General features: G+C 40.9%; 1 protein-coding gene and 1 pseudogene across 6 annotated transcripts in view; both read right to left on the minus strand.

The window, feature by feature from the left end:
• The window catches only part of ARNT (aryl hydrocarbon receptor nuclear translocator), a 62559-nt gene extending 61010 nt beyond the window's left edge, over positions 1–1549 (minus strand). For 2 of the 6 annotated variants that reach the window (XM_027097764.1, XM_027097762.1), the window contains exon 1: positions 1411–1549. In XM_027097764.1, the coding sequence (XP_026953565.1) occupies positions 1411–1435 (25 nt within the window). In that variant the 5' untranslated portion in view covers positions 1436–1549. The remainder of the gene's footprint in view (positions 1–1410) is intronic. The other 4 variants (XM_027097766.1, XM_027097761.1, XM_027097765.1 and 1 more) reach the window with 2 other exon arrangements.
• Positions 1550–20882: 19333 nt separating this feature from the next.
• LOC113615386 (WW domain binding protein 1-like) lies at positions 20883–22034 on the minus strand (annotated as a pseudogene).
• Between the last annotated feature and the right edge of the window lie 241 nt (positions 22035–22275).

The raw sequence follows: 22275 nt of genomic DNA on the forward strand, positions 1-22275 counted from the left end.
TAAAATCTTGTTTATTTACTCCCTAGTTAACAGGTTATTTTACTTCAAGGTCAGGTCTGCCATAATAATAGCATCTTTCTGATTTTATTCCATCACTCAGCACTTCCTGCAATGCAATTTTAGCCATTAACTTTATCTCCTTTTCCTCTTAAAATATTTAAAAGATTTAAAAATATGATATTGACATGTGACAAATTAACTTCTTTAAATAGGTCTGTTCCCAGAAACATGGTAGGAAAGACAGTAAATTTCAGTGATTCAATTGTAATAGCAAAAGCTGAGTACTGTAAAATACTACTGCCTTTCAGAGACACGAAAAAAAATCCAGTTTAAGTTTTAACAAGGGAACAGCAGTGAATCCTTCCCACTACCATATTTTCAAGTTATTCACCCCCACCTCTCACTTCTTTTCTAAGGCTATCAAAGATAAGGATTTCTGGGGAATAGCCAAGGTCAGCAAAGTAAACTAGGATCCCTTAAATGAAATACTTCCTAGGGAGAAATAACTGTACTGTACTGGAAAGAGGACTGGGACTAGGAATTTGAAGACCTGATCTGTCTAGACCTGCTGCTGCACTACACCCCATTCCATCTTTTAGACATGACTGACTAGATTTTTAACGTTCAAGCTCCCACTTTAGAAGAGATGTTCATTGAGAAATAGCATGAACTGAACTTTTCTTAAAGAATGGGAACTGCCTTGACCCACCTAACAAGATTTAAATCTGGGTCCTGGATGCTTGCTGTTGGCAAGATCTATCCTGTAACTCAAACATTACACAAACCTCTGCCTTCAGCAGCTAATGACACTAGAGGCACCTCTTAATACATAAACGCAAGTTTCAAAGGATAGCCCTCGGATAGGGAGGGAGGAGGTACAGCTTCTTTTTTTTTAAGAAACTGAGTATGAATTCAAAGATTTTTAAAATTTAAAATCTAAACGTTTGGAAGTAACACCTCAGCTAAACAGCAACATGATCCTATGAGTCCCAACTACCTTTAAAGTAAAACGAGCCACACTGCCCACAGTTATTCGGCATCAAGCAGGTCCACAGTGGGCAGAAGGCTGAAAGAGGACTACATCGCACACCAGAAAGCCGCCACAAGAGTGGAGGCGGGCCAGCCCCGCACGGACAGCTGCTCAAACAGAACTCGGGGCAAGGAATCCCCAACTCCCACCCGCCTGCTCCCTCCCTCCACCTCGGGTCTCCCCTGTTCCCCAGGGGCGGGCCCCTCCCCCAGGTCACTCCCCTCCCCCAGGTCACTCCCCTCCCCCACCGCCCCGTAGCCACCCCCACGCGTCTCAGCGCCCTCAGCCCCAACTACGGCCCCTCAGCGCTGGGTCTACCCAGTTGCCAACCCTTTCAGCCCCTCCTCCTTGACAGGCACCCCAGTCCTCCGTCTCCTCACCGGGATTAGCAGTAGTCGCCGCCATAGCTGTAGATGCCACCGCCGCCGCACCCCCCCAGTGGGAGGAGCCACCGCCAAGGAACCGGGGGGAGGGGGAGGGGAGAGCCACTCCCCAGGCGCGGCGCCGTACTGCCGCCAATGCTACCGCGGAATCCAAGATGGCGGCTGCAGCAACCGCCCCCCGCCCCACCATCCCAGCCCCTACGACGGAGAGACCCGCCCCTAGAGGGGGCGGGGTCATCCCCAAGGCCAGCCTCCTCGGGAAAACTGACCAATGGAATCGCAAAACGACCAGAAGCAGGGCTGGCCACGGAGCTGCCAGCCAGTCCAGTGGAGGAGGGAGGGCGAGGAAGAAGTCCAGCTGTCTCTCTAATTCCGCCTCTTCTACCTTAGAGGTCAGCGATCGAGTGACGTCAGTGAAAAATAATTTTACTAAAAAGCTTCGCTGGGTGGTGGATTCGCCTGGTTGGCCACTCTGCAGATGATTTGTTTTGTAAATCTTCTTTAGGTGCCCTACTGCTTAAACTTCACTTCGTGATTTGTAATCCTTTCTAGTTTTTTCCTCTTTTAAGGACCTTTGTCCCTAGTGGGAAAAAGTTCAGCAAGTTTTGAATGCCTGCTATAGAACTGGTAGTGTAAGAGGATCTGGGCGCTTATGTCTGGTAGGAGAGATACCGACAGCCAAAACAGGAGGCAATGTATTTTGATTAAGAGTGGGATAACTTCCTTTGATCAACGATAGGGACATAGTGACAAGTTTTTAGTAGAGAAGTGGTAAGATGATTGCACAGATTTATTTTCTAATAATAGGAAGCATTGAGCACTTCGAGCCGGACACTGTCCATACTGCTTTATAAGTACTTATTTAATCCTCATAACAACACTGTGAGGTAGATTCTATTATTTACATTTTGCAGATAAGGAAACAGAAGCAAAGAGGTTAAGCAAGGGACACCCAGCTGGTAAGTAGTGTTGCGGGAGGCAAACTGAAGAAGGCTGACTCTGGGACTATATTCCACCCATCCCCCTGTTTTAGCACTACAGTGTACTACCTCTTCACACATCTTTCACAAATTGTCTAACAAATTTATTCCAATTTTAACAGAAATCCCATTATGCTATTGAGCATCTTTGAATTCTTGTAGGTTGTATATGTACTACAAAGATTACACAGATCCATTTCCCTCATTTAGTTATCAGTATAGTTTATCTCAACCAAGGTATTTTAACATAATTCATATATTATTGTTTACATTTGTTAAAATTAAATTTTTCTTTGTTACCATTTTGTTGTATTATATTTCCAATTCACCAAAAAGAGAAAAATCATTCACTCAAATGAAGTACATTGAAGCATTAGAAGTAGTGGTGAAAAAAGGTAACAAGTACTTCAATTCAAATTACATGTTAAAGGTAGCTAGCTATTAAACAAGACTGCAGTGCAGATATAGAATGTGAATCATTATGTGGCTTTAAATGTGGTAAGTTGATCCAAGCAACAAAAAATAAACAGTAAATAGGAAGTACAGCTATGAAGATCTAAAAATTGGATTTTATTGGGCTAGCATCCATTTGTCCCTTGCCCAATACACCTCGACTGTTTAGGAAATTTTGTCAATGACTTGGAAAGCCATCAAAGCCTTCAAGTCAGTTTTGACCCAAATACAATAACTTCATTGCCAAGAAATGTATTTTTCTGGAATAAAAGCAATGTTTTCCAGAATGAAATAGATGAACTTGTGGATAAAAAAAGATCAAGTTACTTCCCTCATTTTTTAAAAAAATGGTAAAGGTCACTTTGTTTCAGAGATAACTTGTGCAACTAGCTACACAGTTAATAATAAATATTTTGCTTGGAGAAAGTATAACAAGCTCTAGGCAAAAATCCCTAATCAAATATCAATATCATACAAAATCATGGTATACAACATGAAAGGGCAGTATCACCCTGTACTTGCTAAACAGACGTTTATCTTATGAGTGGATGCACTGATATACACAATATGAATCATTTCACAGTGTATATGTGGTACACAAGGAAAGATGCCCAGAAATTTCCTGTTTGGTTTATCATTAAAAATTCAGCTTATAGAAGAAGACATTTTCATTTAGAAAAATTTTCACTTAAAAAATTATTTTGTGGGCTTCCCTGGTGGAGCAGTGGTTGAGAGTCCGCCTGCCGATGCAGGGGACACGGGTTCGTGCCCCGGTCCTGGAGGATCCCACATGCCGCGGAGCGGCTGGGCCCGTGAGCCATGGCCGCTGAGCCTGCGCATCCGGAGCCTGTGCTCCGCAACGGGAGAGGCCGCAGCGGTGAGAGGCCCGCGTACCCCCGCAAAAAAAACTGATGGGGTTGTAGCTTTGGGTGTACAAAGGATATTATTCCTACAATAAGCAAAATGTCAGTCCACTTCGTGTTTTATTCAGAGAACATTGGTAGTCAAACAATATTTCTCCTGATTCTGATTCAACATATAACAAAGTAGTGTAAACTGTAAACATATTACTATGTATATAGTAATAGCAGCCAGTAAGCATAATCATTGAGAAGAAACAGGCAAATGTTAGAACACTGCTTTTTCCACAATAAAGTATGGAGGCCAGTAATGGGGAAGGTGCTCTCACAAGTTTCTAAATAAGGGCTAGAGTAAAAATCCCTTCTTTACTATACAAATAATGCTAACAAAAACTATTTTAATTTTTCCAAGTAGACTTGTTCAAATGGCTTATCTGAGCAACATTTTCATTTTTTTTATTAACCTGAATTATTACTTCAAATTCTAAATGCCATGATTTTTAATGTTAGGAACAAAGTATCAGGATTTTTCGGGACTTTCCTGGTGGTGCAGTGGTTAAGAATCCGCCTGCCAATGCAGGGGACACGGGTTCAAGCTCTATTGCGGGAAGATCCCACATACCGTGGAGCAACTAAGCCTGTGTGCCACAACTACTGAGCCTGCATTCTAGAGCCCGCAAGCCACAACTACTGAAGCCCATGCGCCTAGAGCCTGTGCTCCGCAACAAGAGAAGCCACCGCAATGAGAAGCCCATGCACCGCAAGGAAGAGTACCACACCCTCTCTGCAACTGGAGAAAGCCTGTGCGCAGCAACAAAGACCCGACGCAGCCAAAAATAAATAAATTAATTTTTTTTAAAAAAAACAAAGTATCAGGGTTTTGTAAGAAAACCAGACTTTTATGCAAATGCCTTTACTTCCAGGAGTTTATTATTTCCCAATACATGATAATTTTCTTTCTTATTAAGAGAAAAAAATGGATGACACATTATTCAACATATTTTCAACCACATCCAAATGTTGCAACTGTATGGAAAAAATGCTTTTCAGAGCTGAATGCAATCCATGCAATTGAATACAACTCCTACTCTTTCTCAACTTGAAACTTCAATTTTTTAGGTTGCCATATGCTCTTCTACTTAGGATCTAACACTACTAAAAGCTGTCTTCAATTAGAAGCTCCTCATGATGCTAGATCCACGCTAGATTCAACTGTTCGGAATTATCTAGTAGCCACCTAACACTCATTGCAATATCTGACAAGCTCATTGTGCATTTAGATTTTCTAATTTTAGTAGAAATAAAAATTAAGAAGTCAATTGTGAAACCTGCCCTATTGCACGTGTATTCAGCTTGCCAATATTAAACAGTTACCATTACTACTATTAAATTTTTAACTATCACAAGTTTTTTGGTAAGTTCATGGTAAGCCAGTTTTTTTAATTACTTAAAATGGTGGTCTGCAGATACATCAGTTTTACTTAGTCTCTCCAGATAGAGTTGCCAGATTTAGCTAATAAAAATATAAGCTGGCCAGTCAATTTGAATTTCAGATAAACAACAAATAAATTTTTAGTATCAGTGTGTTCTAAATATTGCATGTGACATATTTATAATTAAAAATATTCATCTTTTATCTGGAAATACTACTTCTCGAAGTTAAAATTTTAAGGAACACTGATCCAGGTTATTTTGGGGAGGGGAGAGACTACAAGCAGGAAATCCACTTAGGTGGATTCTACTTTTTCAGAAATCCAGGGGAGAAATTACAAGGACTTGACATAGGTCAATGGAACTGAAAAGAAAATGATTGCCACAAATACTGTTGTGACAGAATAATCAACAAGGCCTACCATGTAATTGTATATGGAATGAAAGGAAGCTGTGATGTCAAAGAAGTCTTTTGGATGATATCAATGACAGAGACAGATGCTAACTGGAAGTTCAGATTTGTTCAGTTGAAGTTCAGTTGTTGGATTGCTTGGTGGGAAAACCAGGTAAAAATGCTTATTAAGCGTATGGAATTACAGGACATCTGTGCAAAAGAGAGGATAGGACCTAGACCTAAATTTGTACATCAGCCACAAGAGACTTGTGGCTGCAGGAATGATAGCACAAAAACTAAAACAGGTAAGAAAAAGGACACAAAGAACACCTCAAGAAATGCCTGTTACAGTCACAAGTAAATCAATGACGTTAGAACACTCCTTCACACCCTACACAAAAATAAACTTAAAATGGCTTAAAGACTTAAATATATTTAATAAGACATGACACCATAAAACTCCTAGAAGAGAACATAGGCAAAACATTCTCTGATGTAAATTGTAGCAACATTTTCTTATGTCAGTCTCCCAAAGCAATAGAAATACAAGCAAAAATAAACAAATGGGACCTAATCAAACTTATAAGCTTTTGCACAGAAAAGGAAACCATAAACAAAATGAAACAACAACCTATGGAATGGTAGAAAATATTTGCAAACAATGCTACCAACAAGGGCTTAATTTCCAAAATATACAAACAGCTCATACAACTCAATAACAAAAAAGAACCCAATCAAAAATGGGCAGAAGGGCTTCCCTGGTGGCACAGTGGTTGAGAGTCCGCCTGCTGATGCAGCGGATGCAGGTTCGTGCCCCTGTCAGGGAAGATCCCACATGCCGCGGAGCGGCTGGGCCTGTGAGCCATGGCCGCTGGGCCTGCGCGTCCGGAGCCTGTGCTCCGCAATGGGAGAGTCCACAACAGTGAGAGGCCTGCATACCGCAAAAAAAAAAAAAAGAAAAGAAAAAAGGACAGAAGACCTAAATTCACATTTCTCCAAAGAAGACATGCAGATGGCCAACAGACACATGAAAATATCCTCAACTTCGCTAATTATTAGAGAAATGCAAATCAAACCTACAATGAGGTATCACATCACACCAGTCAGAATGGCCATCATTAAAAAGTCTACAAATAATAAATGCTGGAGAGGGTGTGGAAAGAAGGAAACCCTCCTACATTGTTGGTGGGAGTGTAAATTGGTACAGCCATTATGGAAAACAGTACGGGGGTTCCTTAAAAAGCTAAAAATAGAGTTGCCATATGATCCAGTAATCCCACTCCTGGGCATATAACCAGACAAAGCTATAATTCGAGAAGATACATGCATCCCAATATTCATAGCGGCACTATTTACAATAGCCAAGACATGGAAGCAACCTAAATGTCCATCAACAGATGAATGAACAAAGAACATGTGGTATATATATACAATGGAATACTACTCAGTCATTAAAAAAAAGAATGTAATGATACCATTTGCAGCAACACGAATGAACCTAGTGGTTATCATACTGAAGTAATTCAGAAAGAGAAAGAGAAATATCATATGATAACACATATATGTGGAATCTAAGATGTGATACAAATGAACTTATTTACAAAACAGCAACAGACTCACAGACATAGAAAACAAACTTATGGTTACCAAAGGGGAAAGGGAAGAGAGATAAATTAGGAGTTTGAGAGTAGCAGATACAAAATATTATATATAAAATAAACAACAAGGTCCCACTGTAGATCCCAGGGAACTCTATTCAATATCCTGTAATAAACCATAATGGAAAAGAATATGAGAAAGAATATATATATATGTATGTATAGCAGAATCACTTTGCTGTACATCAGAAACTAATACAACATTGTAAATCAACTGTACTTCAATTAAAAAAAAAAAGAAATGCCTGTTTCAGGTTATAGAAGAAGGAAGAGGCAACCTGGAAAGAACAGGGCAATGGAAGCCAAAGGAATTTCCAGATAAAAGAGTTTGAGAAACAGCATCATATGTTCAGAGATGAGGATGAACAAACCTAAGGGAGGTAGAAGGAATGAAACCCATAGTTCAGATGAGTGAGACGTGAATAGAAAGTGGGTAAATACAGGCAGGTTGTTAGCATACACCATTTTCTCAAGAAATATGGCAATTAAGAGAATATAATCAAACATTAGTTTGGGGTGAGGCATAGGGTAGGGGTAGAGATATAAAAATATGTCTACAGACTGAGCTTGTGGCAAGGGGCAAATGAAAAATACAATTTAAAAATGCAATAAAATATATATGCTCAAGAAAACAAGTAAGACTGATCTTAGTAGGGACCAGGAGATAGGTTGGGCTGCGTGCGGAAGTGTTAGTCTCGGAAAAACCAAGGCACCCTTTTACTGAAAATGTATAAACATTTTGAACTAGAAGAAAGAGAAATTGACAACACATGTGCAATGGCTTCAATGCTCAAAGAGAAATAATAGCTGAAACTTCCATTGAGAATAAGAGGTAGAAATGGTGTTGGTTGTAGCTGTACAGCTGTAGGCAATTGGTTAGGAAGTGTATGGATAAAAAAGTATGAATACTTAAGGTGGATAGCTAGTGGGAAGCAGCTGCATAGCACAGGGAGATTAGCTCGGTGCTTTGTGATCGCCTGGAGGGGTGGGATAGGGAGGGTGGGAGGGAGGGGGACGCAAGAGGGAAGAGATATGGGAACATATGTATATGTATAACTGATTCACTTTGTTATAGAGCAGAAACTAACACACCATTGTAAAGCAATTATACTCTAATAAAGATGTAAAAAAAAAAAAGTATAATACAAAGATTGTCAAATGCTCTGAGAGCCCACAGTGAGAAGGCATAAATTTTCGTGAAACTATGGAGCATTGTAATTACTTTCTCTGCCAATACTCAGAAGCCTGAGGAAAGAAAGGAAACAGAGCAATTTACCCAGAATTGGAGAAATGACTGACAAATTAGATCAGTATCTTGAGAATGGAAGATTCTAGAGCTGCAGAAGAAGTATAGTTTACAAGTGTCTGGAAGGGGGTGAGACTGCTCAGGGAAACAAGAGAAGCCAGAAAGAGGTTATTGGGCTGAGAAAAGAGGTTGAATTCTGGAAGCTGATGTTGATAAAGAGCAGATTAAAAATTAGAGATTGGGACTTCCCTGGTGGCGCAGTGGTTAAGAATCCGCCTGCCAATGCAGGGGACATGGGTTCGAGCCCTGGTCCGGGAAGATCCCACATGCTGCGGAGCAGCTAAGCCCGTGTGCCACAACTACTGAGCCCACGAGCCACAACTACTGAAGCCTGTGCGCCTAGAGCTGCGCTCCGCAACAAGAGAAGCCACTGCAATGAGAAGCCTGAGCACTGCAACAAAGCGATCACCGCAACTAGAGAAAGCCCGTGCGCAGCAACGAAGACCCAAAAACAAATAAATAAATAAATTTATAACACACAAAAAAAATATGAGGGATTGGGAGTGGTAGAGGATAGGAACTAGGAAAAGCACAAATCAAAAAAAGTTATAAGTAAAAATATATTTTAATATATATGTATATGTATATATATAAGAATATATAAGAATTCATATATTCTTCAAATCAGTAAGTGAAAGATGAATAGCCCAGTTAAAAGAAGGGAAAGGATAGGTTACAGGAAATCTACAAAAGATGTTCAAACAATAGAGCTTCAAATACCATAGTATTTAGGGAAATGCAAGTTTCTAAGAAACTAAGATATTATTTTTTGCCTGTTGGATGGACAAGTATTTCAGAGATTGAAAGTAATCTATATTGGTGACACCGTTAAAAAAACAAGAATGAAGCACAAATTGCTATAACCATTTTAGTGTGTAATTTGGCAATACCTATTAAAATTCTGGATGTTCATAACCTGTAACTCAGCATTTATATTTCTAATATTTTGAGGAATGTATCCCACAAAATATTTCCACAAGTACCCAGAGATATATGTACAGGATATCCATTGCAATGTTGGTATAATAATAAGAAATTCAAGGGACTTCCCTGGTGACACAGCAGTTAAGAATCCGCCTGCCAATTCAAGGGACACGGGTTCGAGCCCTGGTCTGGGAAGATCCCACAGAGCAAGATGCCACGGAGCAACTAAGCCTGCGCACCACAATTACTGAGCCTGAGCTCTAGAGCCTGTGAGCCACAAGTACTGAAGCCTACGTTCCACAAGTACTGAAGCCCACGCGCCTAGAGCCCATGCTCCGCAACAAGAGAAGCCACCGCAATGAGAAGCCCACACACCGCAACGAAGAGTAGCCCCCGCTCACCACAACTAGAGAAAGTCTGTGCGCAGCAACGAAGACCCAATGCAGCCAAAAACAAATAAATTAATTAATTTAAAAAGATTTTTTGAGACAGCCCAAATGCCTATTTATAGAGAAAATGGACCATGGGATATCTATGTAATGGAGTACCTGCGTGCTCAGCAGCCATTAAAAAGAATGAAATGGATTTATATGTATTAAAGTGGAAAGATGTCCAAGATATACTGTTAAATGAAAAAGCATAAAATAAGTATTATTTTGTAAATAATAATAAATTATGGTAAATATAGAAATTGAAGCTGGAGAAATCCACCAAACTGTTAACAGTATATCTCTAGAGAGTGGGATTAATAGGAGATTTCTACCTTTTGGTGTGTATGTCTGTAATGTTTGAATGTACTATGACTTTACATTACACTTATAATTATGCAAAACAGAAAGATATAACAATTTTGTTTTAAGGTGCATCACTAAATAGATGGTACCTATTATAGTGAGTGGTTTTGTTTCAGGTTTTAGTTTTTCCTGGAAAGAAAGAGATAATACGCTTACCTTCCCTCAGTTCCTTCACACAATTTGAAATGGTACGGGCAAGTTCAAAAGAAATTTGGAAACTGAAAATATTTTTTAATTGCTATAATTAGTGTTCTGGGAAAATAAAAATTTGAGGGCTGGGACTACACTTCATTCTCCATTCTGTCCTCAGGATCCAGCACAGTGACTGACACACAGTAGGCATTCAGTAAATATTTATTAAATATAGCACATCTTTCGGGATAGTTACTTTTTTAAGGTGTGATGATAGTTTAAAATTTTGTCTAATTGAAACAAATTAATTTTGACTAGATAATATGCCCATGGTACAATATAAGCCACCCAATTCTCACCTTGAAGCCCTGGAGTGCGTCCCTCCAGAAATATGCTGTATACTTATAAGCATACACTCTCTCTCTCTCTCTCTCTCTCTCTCTCTCTCTCACACACACACACACACACACACACACACACACACACACACACACACACACACACACACACACAGGCACACACATCCTATGGAAGTTTTTTAAATGAGCCAAATAAAACCTAAGAGGAAATAGCAGTAAATTTTGCATTTGAAGTGTATGTACATGTATAATAACTAATGCTAAGTGAAATAGTTTTGACTTTTCTGATCCAAATGTCCTAAGTAAATTCTTTTTGAGGAAAAGGGGAGATTTTAGAGCTTCACTGATCTTGTTGGCAAGTAATTCTCAAACTTGAGCATACATTGCAGGTAACCAGAAGGGCTGGTTAAAACACAGGTGCCGACACCTCCAAAGTTCCTGATTCATTAAAGCTGGAATAGGGGTTCAATAATTCACATTTCTAACAATTTCTCAGGTGATGCTACTAGTGCAGAGAATCATCGCAGAGATCAAAAAAGCTGGCTACTGACCCAACTTCTACCACCCATGTGATCCTACTTAAAAGGTATTACTTGAGCCATTAACCCTGGCTGCCCCAGCCCTAGCAGAGTTGTGGAAATATACTTCTACTGATCTAGGCTCCAATTTAATCTAGTGGGATCATTTTCTCACCCACTATGGGAGTGTCTGAAACTTGATCCTGTTTTAGTTGAACTATTCATGACGCTTCTGAGTTCAGTGTGGGAGTGGGGAAGGGAGAGAGCCACCAACCACTCTCCTTTTGTAAGAAGGGGTTGATGAAAAGAGGAGAGGCTGCCAAGAGATGTGCTTGAGTAGGAGGAGACTGCCCTACCAACAGCCAGCCTTGGATATCACTCTCTCAAAAGGTAAATAACTACCTGTATTACCTTCCTGGTAAAGTTTTTATGGGAATAATTCCAACAATTCTTCTGAATTTAATAACACCTTTCTACAAGCTTGGGGAATACTAGGGATATGACTGAGGGAAGTAAAGAGCTTTTTTTCCTTAGAGAGTTTTTGAAAAGCGAAATTTTCATTTGAGAGGGGATATCTTGGGCACAGTCGTGTTTGAGGCAAATTAGGTGGAACTTCTGTTAGTCCTATTAGCTAGAGGAAGTCTTTGATTTTAGGGATTATCGTTAAGAAATCTTCATTATTGTAGTTCTTCACCATCACCTCTCCCTTCAGACTAAACTTATGGCCACGAAAGAATCTGGGTCTTTTTAAGTTTTGGGATTTTTGGTTTTTGGGGTTTTTTTTATAAGAAATATAGCAAGAGGGAAGAGATATGGGAACATATGTATATGTATAACTGATTCACTTTGTTATAAAGCAGAAACTAACACACCATTGTAAAGCAATTATACTCCAATAAAAATGTTTAAAAACAGAAAAGAAATATAGGGCACTACAGATGGGAAAAATTAAGTGACTTGGGAAGAGAACACAAGGAAAGGAGAAGGTGATTGATCTTTCTGGAAAGTGTTAAGTGAAAGAGGGACTGACATTGCTATAGATTTGTAAGTAAGTACGGTTATTCTGTTTCTTATTTTAGCAAGACCAAATTTTACATAAACCAATAGATTCAGGCCCTACCTCTTTTTCCCTATGCTAGTCCCGAGCAGTGCTGCTATTCAACCCAAACAAAACAGGAACTTAAGTGCTACTTTAAAAAATTCTAGGGCAGTTCTTCTCTTTGGAAAACAGATCTTGAATTTACCACTTTATCTGTCATTTGTATCTGTCAAGAAAAGCTATTTTATCTAAGAGTTTTCAGAAGAATGGAAACTGAATATCCAAGTCTCCAATAATTTATTGTGATCTTTTCCCATTCTAAAAACTTTAAACCTAATTTTGTATTAAAAATCTTTTTTTTTCTTAAAGAGAGACCTCCAACTTGTATAAACTTCAGACCCTATAAAACCTGGATCAGATCCATACATTTGAAAATAAAAGCCAAGAACATACATGTCATACTTGAAACCAAAACAACATCATCCTTTTTCTTTTCTCTTCTCAATAAGAATGTGTTTTACTTTTTAAGGGAGAGAGAGGAAAGATAGCCTAACAGGGGCAAAATTAGTTTGTTGAAATTTGGCAGCTATGAGTGAGAAGTTTGAATGAGTAAACTAGAGACCTTTGATTCAAAGTTCAGGAATTCAGATGTAATTAGAGGAGAAGGAGAATCAAAGATAACTTGACGTTTTCAAATTTCCAGACATTGAAGATTGTCCGTGCCTCTCTAGCATACAAGGCTGTTTGCAAACCGCCCCCTCCCTGAAATTCTCCCATCTCTTCTAGTTTTCCTACTTGTAACTATTCCATCTGTGGTTCCTTGACCTCTTTCCTCCACCATAAATGCAGACATTCACTTGTTTCTAATTCTCCTTTGACCATCTCATCTACTCCTGTGATTCAACTATCCTGTCCTTGGGTGACTATCAGCTCTAAAGATCTCGCTCTTCTTTACGCCTAAACTTCAGTCCCATGTTTTTGCCACCTGAGCATATGCCACACCAGTACCTTTAAATTCACCCTACCCCCAGGGGCTTTGCAGGAATGATTAGAAGGCTGATGCGACAAGATTACTTTTAAAGGTTCCTTCCAACTCTGAGATTCTGTGATTTTATACCTTTCATTTTCATGTATTGTCAGCTCCAACATACTGAATTAAGCAGTATTTCCCCAAAAGTTCCCATGCTTCCTTGTCTCTATCACTGTTCCTTCATTTGGAGTGTACTTTCCGTCCTCCAGATTGAGCTTGACCATCACCTGTAGAAAGACTTCTATGACTAATCCTACCCCAGCTGAGTTTGTTAATCAGACAAGGGTCATCCTGTCCATTCTCATCACCCAAGAGGAGCAGAGTGTTCCTTCTGACACTGGAGTCTCTACATCAACAAACATTTCCTACTAGGTGTGGGCACTGTGTTAATCTATGTTGCGAGAAGTCACAAAAAGAAAAAAAAGAAAAACTTTGAGATTTTTGCCCTCTAGAAGCTCATATTAATGGAAGAATTTCAGGTTAATTGTTGTCTCGTGCACCCTCCATATTCCTGTCAGTCTAATATTTCTAAAACCACCATCTAATGGTATAATTTCCATGCTTAAAAGCTTTTAATGGCTTCCCACTGATTGCAAAGTTGAGTCCAGAGTCTTTAAAGTGACATATAAGGCCCCTAGGTTACTGCTTCTGCCCATTCGGTGGGAGAATACATCTCAAATACTTACTGAACACTTACTGTTTCTCAAACATACTATGCTGTCCTCCCTTAAACTTTCATGTTTGTACTTGAACTATCTTCTCTCCTGCTTCTCCCCTTTCCCACGTTTATCAGCTTGGTAAACTCCTACTCATTCTCAGGCCTCAATTCAATTCAGGTATTTGCCTCTTCAGTGAAACATTCCTGATTCTTCCCTTTGGGTTCCTTTCACACTTTTATCAGCGATTGCTTTGGAATTATTTATTTTCATTCAGGAGGTATATATTTTTATTTATTTTTCTCTTTAACTTTATAAAATGGAGATGGTTTACATAGTATATAAAATCATAGCTAGAAATCTGTAGTAAGGAGAATAAATGATAGAAACACAAGTCTCTTGAAATGCAATAATGGAGAGAAGTTGGGAAATTAATGAACTATCCAGACTGTAAAGGGTCTAGTGAGATACGTAAGTACCAGGGTAAAATAATATGACCTTTTTGAGGGACTGTAATGATGAATAAAGAGAAGGTACATGCCTGCAAATGTAATGAGATATTAAAGAAATATATCTAGAAAGTGACATCTGAGGTATATACAAATGGATAAAGACACAGGCATGCTATTAAAACTGCAATGAAATTGCTTTTCTCACTACAACTCAATTATCAGCAAGTACATATTGAATACCTAGTAAGTGCCAGGATGCATTTCCCATTCCAGTTACAAAAATTCAAGAGAAGAGCTTTGGCCCAGCTTGGATGTCTACCCCAGACTGTTGAACTGTGGCAGCCAGCATGGTGGAGCCATGTCAGAACACGGCAGCTCTCACAATAGCCATATGGATGGACAGGAGGGGAAGTGTGGGCCAGACAATTTCACAGAGGCCCACTACCTTCTGTTCTGGCATTTATCATTTTAATACTGGTGTCATAGTTGTATGGATATGTCATCTCCCATACCAGACTGTAAGTTTCCTAAAGACAGAAATCAGGCCTTGTTATATATCTTTTTATGCCCACAGAACCTAGTTTTTGTGCTTTACTTATTAAATGGTAAGTGGTGCATTGAAAGTAAATTGAAAGTTGATAGAGTTCATATAGTAATAGAGACGGATCTGTTTGTAATCTCTAGTTCCCAAACCACACAAGTCTGTAGGTAAAATAAAGTGACAAGAGCAACGATAAAGGAGAATTTCCCATACCCTAGGACTGAGGTTTGAGTGAACTCAGAAGTGGTGGGTCAAAAAACACTTTACCTCATAGAGACTGTATTGTCAGAATATTACCTCTGCTCTGACTCTAGCTAAACCCACAACCTAGACTATCTCTTCCCTTAGGATGAATTTTTTTTTTTTTTTTTTTTTTTTTTTTTTTTTTTTAGGATGAATTTTTCACCAGGGAAATTTCTAATTAGAAATAAACCAAATGTCTGGAAGACCAATTCCCAACCATCATAAAGACTTGGTTTTTTTGTTTGTTTTAAAGATTTAATTTTATTTATTTTTGGCTATGTTGGGTTTTCGTTGCTGCACACGGGCTTTCTCTAGTTTGTGGCGAGCAGGGGCTACTCTTCATTGCCACGCGCAGGCTTCTCCTTGTGGTGGCTTCTCTTGTTACGGATCACGGGCTCTAGGTGCACGGGCTTCAGTAGCTGTGGCACGTGGGCTCAGTAGTTGTGGCTCGCGGGCTGTAGAGCGCAGGCTCAGTAGTTGTGGTGCACAGGCTTATTTGCTCCGCAGCATGTGGGATCTTCCCAGAACAGGGCTCAAAGCCGCATTCCCTGCATTGGCAGGTGGATTCTTATCCACTGCACCACCAGGGAAGTCCCAAGACTTGTTTTGACACTTAAATTCTGGGACACACACAGGCTAAGCTTAAACTGGAATCCTTTCTTCAAGTCGTATCATCCATTGAATATCTATTACACTTCTAGCACCAAATGAACTGTATGTAACCCAGAGTAGTTGTCAGTACTTTGAACTGTGGAACTTCTTAGCCTCCCCTCTCTGCTGCTGTTACACACTATCAATACTGCACAACTGTGATATGGGAAGAGTTTGCTCTAGAACTCCACTTGAATGAAAAAGTAAAACAGCATTGACTTCCAGACACTCCATAGCAAGAGAAAATGTGCAAGAAATGAGGAACATAGTAAACCCAGGGAGGATAATACTAGCAAACACTTATATAGCAGTTGTTAAGTGCCAGGCACTGTGCTGTGTTCTACATACACTTATTTATTTAATTTCAACATCTGCGTCATAGGATTATTGTATTATTATCCCCATTTTACAGATGAGGACACCAAGGCTCTAAAAAGTTAAGTAACTTGCTCAGGATCACCAAACATTATTAGAGCCAGGATCCAAATCCAGAGGGACTGACTACAGAATTCATGCTCTCCACTACCATGTTATATTTCATGACTGCCATTGAATTGTTCTCATTGGGGGTTGACTTATCTGGAAGGAAAGCCCTTTGCCCCTCTGAAACCAAGAATTGCATGGACAAGCAAGAGTTTCCAATGAGCTTTCTCTAAGCTGTTCCCTCTTCGGCTCTTCAGAGGACACCCCCACGAACACATAGTGATCTCTGGAGCCAATGAGTTCTGTATGCCAAAGAACTTTGGATTTCTGATAATATACTTGCAGTGCAGGAAAATTGTTCTTTTCCCTGCCTTCATCAAGTCTAATACTTTTTAAAATATTTATTTATTTATTTTGGCTGCGCTGGGTCTTAGTTGCTGCACACAAGATCTTCATTGTGGCATGCAGGCTCCTTAGTTGTGGCATGTGGGCTTCTTAGTTGCAGCATGCAGGATCTAGTTCCCCGACCAGGAATCAAACCCATGACCCTTCCGTTGGGAGTGCGGAGTTTTTACCCACTGGGCCACCAGGGAAGTCCCTTGATACATTCAAAAGAAGATATGTAACATATTAGTTATGAAACATAGTAATAAATGAACTATTATGAATCCATTACCCAGTTTAAAACATATAGCATTACCATTTCAGTGCATCTACCTGTGTGTTTTTCCTTTAAATCATCTTCCTGCCTCCTTCCCAGAAGTGATCATTATCCTGAATTTTCTATATCACTCCTTTGCTTTTTGGTTTTTTTGGCTGCGCACCCGGACCACAGCAGTGAAAGTGCCAAGTCTCAACCACTGGACTGCCAGGGAATTCCCTCCTTTGCTTTTTCAAAAATAGATTTATCACATAGGTATGCATCCCTAAATAGTGCATTGTTATTGTAAATAGTGTTTTATTTTGAGATTTATAAAAATAATATAATAATGTATGCAATCTTCTGTAATTTGCTTCTTTCACTCACTAATATGTTTCTAAGAGTCACCCATATTATTGGATGCAACTCTAGTTCATTCATTCATTCTTTTCACTGCTTTATAATATTCAATTGTGACTATGCCATAATTTTTGTGATAATTCTCCAGGCTGTGGTCATTTGAGTTGTTTGGTTTTTGCTTGTATGTACAATGCCACAATAGCATTCTTTTATATTTCTCCTGGTATATATACGGGAGTGGAATTGTTGGTTTGTGGAGAATATGTATATTCAACTTTAAGAGGTAATGCTAGATGGTTTTCTACAGGGGATTTTTATCAATTTGTACTTCGATACCACTGATCAGCAGTGTATAAGAACTTTGGATGAGTTGCATCCTTGCCAACACTTTGTATTATCAGACTTCTTAATGTCTACCAATCTAGTTGATAAAAAATTAACATCTGTATTTCAATGATTACTAGTGAACTTGAACACCTTTTCATATATTTTTGTACCTTTCATGTTTCTTTTTTTTTAATGCCAGTTCATGTCTTTTGCTAATTTTCCTATTATTTGTCCTTTACTTATTCAGTTGGAGGAGTTATTTTTCTAACTTTGGATACTAATCCTTTTTTAGAAATATGTTTCTCCAAGTTTGTGACTTGTATTTTTACTTACTTTATCATGTCTGTGGTGATCAGGAGTTCTTAACTCTGAAGTTAAACTTATCCATCTTTTAAAATATATGTTGTACCATTTGTGTCTGGTTTAAGAGATCTTTTCCTATTCTGAGGTCAAAAAAACATTCTGTATTTTCTTCTAAACGTTTTAAAGTTTGCTCTTGACCATAGATGTGTTTTTTTAAATGGATATCCTATTTTCCAGTATCACTTATTAAATAGTCCATTCTTTTTCTGCAGTCAAAAATGCCCATTCTGTTATAACTCAAGTTTCCCTAAATGTGCAATTTGTTTCTGGGCTTTCTAGTCTGCTCAAATAGTCTATTATCTACACATGTACATATACCCCATGTCAAAAATACTATAGCTCTGTAATAAACCTTAATAACTGATATGGGAAATCTCCCCACCCTATTCTTTTTCTTTAGAATGTCTTTTTAATTCTTGGGCCTGTGAGGTCCCATATACAATTAAGAAAATCAGTTTGTCAGTTTTCTCTAAAAACCCTGATGGGATTTTGGTGGAGTTACACTGCCTCTAAAGGTTAGTTTGGGGAGAGTTGGAATTAAAGCTCTACCATGTTGAATCCATAAATATGGCATATCTCTCTATTTACTTAGGTGTTTTTAATGACTTTCAGTAAAGTTTGATAATTTCTTCCAAACAGGTCCTGCTCAACTTTTCTTAGATTTATTTTTAAATACCTTATATATTCTTATGCTATTGTAAATAATGAGTTGTTTTGGTTTTGGTTTTTTTTGACCACGGCACATGGCTTGCAAGATCTTAGTTCCTCAACCAGGGATTGAACCTGGGCCACGGCAGTGAAAGTGCTGAATCCTAACCACTGGACCGCCAGGGAATTCCCAGCAGTGTCTTTTTTAAATTACATTTGCTTATTGTTTTGTTTTGTTTTGTTTTTCGGGGATCGATTTTATTTGGGCTTCTCACAGTGGTTAGAGCCACTCCGTCTTCAGAACAATCACAGCACAGGAAATGCGCCACCGAGACTGCCCAGAAAAGTCTGACCAACTGAATCTTATTGCTTAAAATACACATATTCACAATAACTGACAAAAGGTGATGTGCCTCACAGGGGAATGTGTTCGCATTTGCAAATCTTCCGACTGTAGCACCAAACCCTTGACCAACCCCTTTCTTCTCGTTCACCTGGAACACAAGACTCCCTGACATCTCCCCGGCCCCCTCCCAAGTCCTTCAGCTCCCTACTTCCGTCTTTCGTCATGCAGGGCAGGCTCATGTAGCAGGGGCCAGACTGTGACGCTGGACTCGAGCCCAGCTCCACCCGTTGCGTTTTCTTCTTTTCATGCCTTTTGGGTTGGATGCTGCAGTGAACCCAGCAGTAAACACGTGGACCAGTTCCCCACTCTGACTGGAGAAGGAATCCTGAGAGGGCCAGAATCCATCCCTTCGACCAGTTAACTCAAGCAGGGTTCATTTTGGTAAAAACTTGATCTCCTTTGAGACACTTCAGTGAGTTGTTTGAGACAAAAACAAAAACCAAAAACCAAAAGGTGGCAGGAAAGGCATCTGAGGGCTGTGGCACATTTCTGCCCACTTTCACCACACATCAGCCACGCGCTGGACCTCAGCAGAGGGAGGTAAGCCCTACGGCACTGTGGTGGCCGCCAAACCCTCCTGGCAATTCTGGGCAGGGCTGACGTCTGGGCCACAGCCAGTCCAAGCTGGACACTGAAGATCCAGTCCAGCTTCTGTCGGAGGTTCCACCCTGGCCTTCTGTCCCAAGCGGTTGTGGATACCCCCGGGGGCTGAGGCCGAGGGTCAGGAGCAGCTGAGGGAGGCAAACAGGCTCAGAGCACGTTTCCATTTACAGGGAGCAGAACACAGGCCTCTGAGTGTCCACGGAGCAATGTGCAAATTGCAGTGATGGGTAAAGTAAAACCTCTACTTGGAGCACAGGATCTCTGGCAAACGTGGGGACTGCTGCCGACAGCGCTGCTGGGTACACCCAAGCGCACAGTCAGACATTTGCTCAGTAAACAGTAAATGCGTAAAAGAAATTACCTTGAGAGGGCTGCGCCTGCTCCAAACGCGTGGGTAACGTGAGCAGAGAGGCTGCCGTTCAAAGTGTAGTCACAGGAAAACAGGGCTGGGGGCTCACACGCAACAGACACACACAGGTTATCCAAAAAGTCACTGTATACGGACTGCACTTTGTTCAACATGGATTTTGGTTTTGTGGACTCCAAACTCAGACACTCGTTCACCTCACAGCCTTGGATTTGTCTATTTTGTGTGTGTGTGTGTGTGTGTGTGTGTGTACACATATATACACACATACACATATATACGTGTGTATTCATATATATACATATATATACCTTCCTTTCTTACCATAACATCAATGCCTAGTCTGAATGTCATCGTTCAAGAGTGGGGGAAGAACCAAACTCTTCATATGAACAGGGCTGGACAGGGAATGTTAGTTTCAGCAGTTTGCTTTCTCCATTCAGATTATTCCTATCAAAACTCAACTGGTTTTTGAAGCCAAACTACAGTAATAAGGATCCTGTGGTCCTTCAGGATGGCTGCCTTCACCCTCCTACCTGGGCCACTTAGACACTTTACATAGGCTACAAAATTAGTTACCCCACTCAAGGCGGGGCGGAGCAGGGAAAGGACATGAAAACCACAGATAACCAAGGCATTTTTTCCAAATGGTCAGTTTGAAAAAACAAACAAATAAACAAAACAACTTACTCAGAATCAAGAGAAAATACTGTGTGAGAGTCAGGCTGCGGGACTCCCCTTTCTCAGGTCCCACAGCCTCCTCATTTGTTCATAGACAACAGTGAGACGTGAAGGCCGGCAGACGTGTGTTTGGGATGGGGGAGGTACTGATCACCTGTGGGCACAGATGAAAAGGGGAGAGATGCGGTAAGCTGCACCTCTATCCACTGCCACAGTGCAGGGCCTTCTGCTCACCCGTAGAAGTTCCAGAGATAGCCCCCAGCCAAGCCTGCACACAAAACTTCTTCTGGCTCGACTGCTGGGTCTGCTGGCATGTTGGAGGACTCAGGGTCAGTGATGCTCGGGGGTCGCGTGCTGCTTCTGCTGGGCCCGGGCGAGGGGCTGCTCTGAGCCCCCTGGGAGCCCCTGGTGGGGTCGGCGCCCCGGGGGCTGCCGCCTGTAGGGCCACACTGTGCAGGCAGCTGCTGCTGGAGCTGGAAGGCACTGTATGGTGGGGCAGGAGTCGGAGTCGGTTCACCACTTCCTCATAAGGAGGTAGTAAATAGTTTGGCAAAAACCTGAAATAAAATGGCAGCGCTGAGTAATTGTGGGCTTCCCGGTAGGCGATCAGGTGGATTTCATGTTGCCGCTGTCGGACCTGACGGCGGTGCTTGGCTCGGCGGTGGTGGCACACGCAGCAGCAGCTCAGGAGGATGATGATGGTCCACACGGGCCAGAACCACCAGAATTCAGAGTAGTAGCTGCAGCACTGAGACTGTCCACAGCAGTGTCCTGCGTCACAGATGTAGCTTTGATTGTTGGGACCCACGCAGGTTTCCTTATCCTGGTAAAGTGTTTGTCATCTGGCCAGTGGAGGCTAAAGGAGACTAGGGTTGAGGGCCCCTGAGTTTCTCATTTCGCAATCAAGGAATCTTGAGGGTGGGCATGGTCAGCCAGACACAGGATGGGGATAGCCAGCCTAGGCCCTGGAGAGCCTGTAATCCCACAGTCCCCAGTTCCACTTCTAGGAATCTAGCAAACTGGTCATTGCTCCACCTGGTCCTCATGGTACCTCAAACATCAGTCCAGCAACCACAGCACCCACAGAGTACCCAGCTTGTGCCCAGCACCCACAGATGAGGGGCATCCTGGACCTGGAAGAGAGAGCTGTCCTCCAGACACAGCTCTGGTGAAGTCCAGGACCCTCAGCTTCCCTCGTGGCGACCTGAGAACATCTAACGGTTTCTGCAGGCTGAGCGTGTGTGAGAACAAACTAACATTCGTGAGGCCGAAAATGAGAGGAGAGCCGAGATCTGCGGGGGATCAGCCCTGGCTGACAGGGGGCTGGGCAGCGCCTGGGGGAGCAGGGGCGCCACGCCACCCAGGAGCTTTCTCTTCTCCATCCCCCTGCCCCTCCTCCACCACGCTCCACCACCTCCCTCCTCCTCCTCCCTCTTCTTCCTTCTGCTTATTGTTTGTTACTGGCATTTAGAAATGCAATTGACTTATGTATCTCATCCAGACACCTTGCTAAATTGCCTATTTCTCATATTTTCTATAGACTATTCTGAAGGAAATGACATCTGTGAATGACGAACATTTTTGTTTTTTCCTTTTAAATCTTTGTGTTTTCTTTTCTTTCTT

This window comes from Aethalodelphis obliquidens, unplaced genomic scaffold (assembly GCF_003676395.1).
Source record: "Aethalodelphis obliquidens isolate GAN/ISIS:26980383/991018 unplaced genomic scaffold, ASM367639v1 scaffold116, whole genome shotgun sequence".
Lineage (NCBI taxonomy): Eukaryota > Metazoa > Chordata > Mammalia > Artiodactyla > Delphinidae > Aethalodelphis > Aethalodelphis obliquidens.